This window comes from Merops nubicus, unplaced genomic scaffold, assembly GCF_000691845.1.
Source record: "Merops nubicus isolate BGI_N331 unplaced genomic scaffold, ASM69184v1 scaffold6670, whole genome shotgun sequence".
Lineage (NCBI taxonomy): Eukaryota > Metazoa > Chordata > Aves > Coraciiformes > Meropidae > Merops > Merops nubicus.
The window spans coordinates 50,502-54,404 of record NW_008582096.1 but is presented as its reverse complement, the minus strand read 5'-3'; the positions used below and the strand labels follow the sequence as shown (position 1 = coordinate 54,404).

Below are 3,903 nucleotides of genomic sequence, written 5' to 3'. Positions count from 1 at the left end.
AGTGTAAAATACAAAATCACTGGTATTTCTTTTAGTCATGGGTGTCTGTTGTAGGGGTTTAAACATGCGCATGCCTTCTGATTTAGTTTCACCACATCTGACAGGTTCTGGCAGCAGCAGCAGTGCACTGGGACCAGGCTCCACCCGTGTTGCTCAGCACGGCCCCAAGCTGCGTGCCCTGCTCTCCAGCCTGCTGCTGCAAATAGCCCCAAATTTGCTGTATGCTGTAGCTTCTTGTCCCTTTTGCAGGCTTTGCATCGCCGAGATGCTTCTGCTTCTTTCTTTGGTCGCCGGCCTTGCCCTGTCTGCCTCTGGTGTCGTGACAGACAAAGAAACCGATCCAGGCCAAGAGTCTTTTAGTGACATACAGAAAAAAGTGAACGACCTCTGGAAGAATTTGCTCTACCCGGTAATGCCTGGTAATGAGACTGATGGGATGGTTTATGCCACATGTGAAATGAAGCCCAGCTCCAAAATAGATGCTGACAAGCCACAAGTGACTGGACAAGTCTTATTCAGGCAGTGTTACTCCTATGGAAGATTAGAAGCCATTTTTTACTTGGATGGGTTTCCGCTGGATGATACGCAGCCTGGTAGAGCTATACACATCCACGAGCTTGGGGACCTCAGCAACGGCTGTGATGCTACAGGAGGACACTTTAACCCTTTCAGCGTGAACCACCCCCGCCACCCGGGGGATTTCGGCAACTTTTTTCCTAAAGAAGGCAAAATCAGAAAATACAAAACAAATCTCTTTGCCACTATGTTTGGTCCATATTCTATCATGGGCAGATCCATTGTGGTCCACGAGCAGGAAGATGACATGGGCAAGGGCAACAATAAGGCCAGTTTGGAGAATGGAAATGCTGGGAAACGCCTGGCTTGCTGTGTGATTGGGACATGCAACAAGAACTTGTGGGAAGAGAAACTGTCTGAGGTTACAGACAAGAAGAAGAGAGGGCTCAACAAACGAACACAGAACCAGCCATAGCTGAAGAGCAACAAGCTGGCTACAGCCTGGGCAGCACTAAGTACCTTAGGCTGTGCCATTGGCCAGGAAGATATACAGCTAAAGGATTTCCATTTCCACTTGCTTGTTCCTCTAAGAAATGCATATCGCTTTGTAGAGCCTCCTTTCTGTAAGCCCATCAATAAAACCAGCATCAACTCAACATTGTGATGTGTTTCCTTGAAGAGAAAAGATTCCCTTTTATGCAGTTTGGGAGTTGAATGCACGTAGGTAAGAGTGCTAATGGATGTGGTCCATAGTCTGTAACCAGTCTGTGCCCTGGAAGGGTCTCCAAAAGGACCGTAAGTTACATACCAAAGGGAAAAAATTGTTAATATGAGTAAGTGAGAAATTGCCTCTCATTAGATGCTATCCTGTATTTAGCTGCAAATCTGAAAGGTAAAAAATCTCTGAGCTTTCAACAGTGCTGGGTGTTGTGTTGCAAGATCTGGATAATGGACTTCCCCTAAAAATAAGGGAAAGTACAGACATTTGTTTTAAACTTCAGATCTATTACGTTATTCTACTTGAATTTTCAAGTTTTATTCTCAAGCATGTATAAGCTTCTTAACTATTTTAAATCACCCATATGGCTACAGTTAAGTCATCCTGTTTTAAGTCATACTGTTCAAACTTACAAGATATATTCCAGCACCAGCAAACATTCTCTACAGCCTCTAGTTTGTGCCTGTGAGTAACTAAGTTGTACATACAGGTTTTAATGCTGCTTAGACAATGATGATAAAGTTGGGAGATTAGAGATAAATATTATTTTCAAAAAATACTGAGTGTGTTTCTTCATATGAAAATGTAGGAAGTAAATCAGTCAATTTAGAGTTGGAGAAGTGACGGTGAAAAGATTTGAGTCAGATAATTTCCAGACTTAAAACTCTCACTCAATAAAGCTTTACTTTTTAAATTTAACACACTGAAAACGCTAAAACACTCCCTCATGACTGTCATTCATCTGATACTGAGTAGAGAAAAGGAAACAAGCAGGTAGAAAAAATGTTATCAGGAAATGTTTTTATTAAAGATGACAAAATGTATTAATATAGTTGAATCATGTGCTGCAGTTAATCCAGGCAGCAACAAAAGAGAAGTTTGCAAATAAATTAAGCTGCATAATTTAGAAAGTAAAACTACAAAACGGAAGCTGGTAAACAAAATCCTATCTTCTAGAAACGTAGCAGACTTTCAACTTAATCTCAGCTAAGATTTTGAAATACATTCCTGAGCTCATATGGATTAAAGAAATTCCACTGTCTTTATTACACAAATTCCCATATGCTTAAAAATAGTCTCACTTAGAAAAGAAGCAGCATTCTAAAAGATGCTTCTTAATCTGTCATTTTCACACATTATTTTACAAATTCAGTGAATGTTGTTTTTCAAATATCCACAACATTGTACTTTCAAATGAAATCCTTCTCACAGATAATGCACAAATTCACCTTTAGGTGAGAAAATCTCCTTAAAATCAGTTTGTGAAATGCATCTTCTCCACACCCCTGCCACAACACTCCAGAGCCCAATACCAACAAGGCTTCTATGACTGGAAGAACAAGGGAACCAAAACAAAAAACCAAACCCAAACCAACTCCCTCTGAAAAACTTAAAGCAGTGTTGATTTCACAACCCAGTGTTGATTCCTTTTTGATTCAACAGAACACTTACTATTTTTATGTGCAAAAAAAATCATTGTTCTAATAGCATAACAGTATCAATTACAGCAATATCCAAGGAAGATTCTGACAAGCACACTCAATTAGTTATCACATAGTGCAGCAAAGATGTCTTACATTTACAAGTCTCCTGGCTTTGAAGTCTTGTGTTCCTGGGAGAAGGCTAAAACCGTAGCTAGAATACACACTCAATAGGGCAGAAAGGAGAGGGACAGTATCCTAGCAGTGATATAAGCTTCAAGAGAACTAGATATCCCACTGGAATGTAATGATTTCAAATGGCATCTAAGTGGAAGATGTGTGTGAGGGTAATTACCAAGGTGTCCTAACAGTTGGGTTGTACATCACTATGTTCTCCCTGAAAAAACATATTAAAAGGTATCAACAGATGAGGCATCAGAAAGCTGTCACTCCAGCACTGATCCCACCTGCTCGAATTTTTGCACCGAGCTCTTCATTAATTAATAGCATCAAATGGTTGTTAACAGACCAGGAGCAAAAACTCCCACGAACGTGAGTCAGGAAAGACAAGGGACAGGGAAAAAATGTAACACCCTCAACGTTTCTGAGCTCAGCTACCTGGATTCCTGACCTTCTTATTTGCTTGCCTCAGTTCTGACTGCATTGATATTTAGCTCTGCGCAGGATTAGTCTGTGAAAGATGGAAAATAATACATCTTGAATAAAATGCTACTTCGTGTGACATTCAGGCATTAAAGGAAAAAAATCCTGCCACATTCTCCTGGAGATTTGAGTTTCTGCAGCTATTTCTCTTCTGACTTGTCAGTACTGTCATATAAATGAGTCAATAATGCAGTCACTCACAATTAATGAGAACATCAGAACAATTTTTCAAATACTTAAACTCTTCTTGGTTTTTCTGGTGATGAGGAACTTAAATGGTGATCAGGACAATGAAAGAAAAACTTTTTACTGCCTCATATCCCTGATATGCTTAAATATAGTCAATTTTTGTTCTTAGGGGCTGCTGCTCAGTATCAACTGCAATGCTGCAATGTCAAATTACCTTTAAAGAGAAAGAAAACACATCTGAGGAGTGCTGTGAGTACAGCTTTGCTGCCTGCAGACAGACTCTGAAAGGGTTACACGAATGCACCTGCTAGGGAAAACACATGAGAACAGAGACAAGCCACATTTTTCACCTTCCTGCTATCGTTCCTTATATTTATATGTAATAATTTACATCCA

At 40.0% G+C, this 3,903-nt stretch overlaps 1 protein-coding gene across 1 annotated transcript; it reads left to right on the top strand.

Moving 5' to 3' along the window:
• Window positions 1-265: 265 nt before the first annotated feature.
• On the top strand, window positions 266-991 carry SOD3 (superoxide dismutase 3, extracellular). The gene has a single exon (XM_008936518.1). The coding sequence runs from the start codon at window positions 266-268 to the stop codon at window positions 989-991; it is 726 nt and encodes a 241-aa protein (XP_008934766.1).
• The last annotated feature ends 2,912 nt before the right edge of the window (window positions 992-3,903 follow it).

Excerpts from the sequence above, each read along its gene's own strand:
- SOD3 (XM_008936518.1), top strand. The coding sequence starts at position 266 with ATGCTTCTGCTTCTTTCTTTGGTCGCCGGCCTTGCCCTGTCTGCCTCT.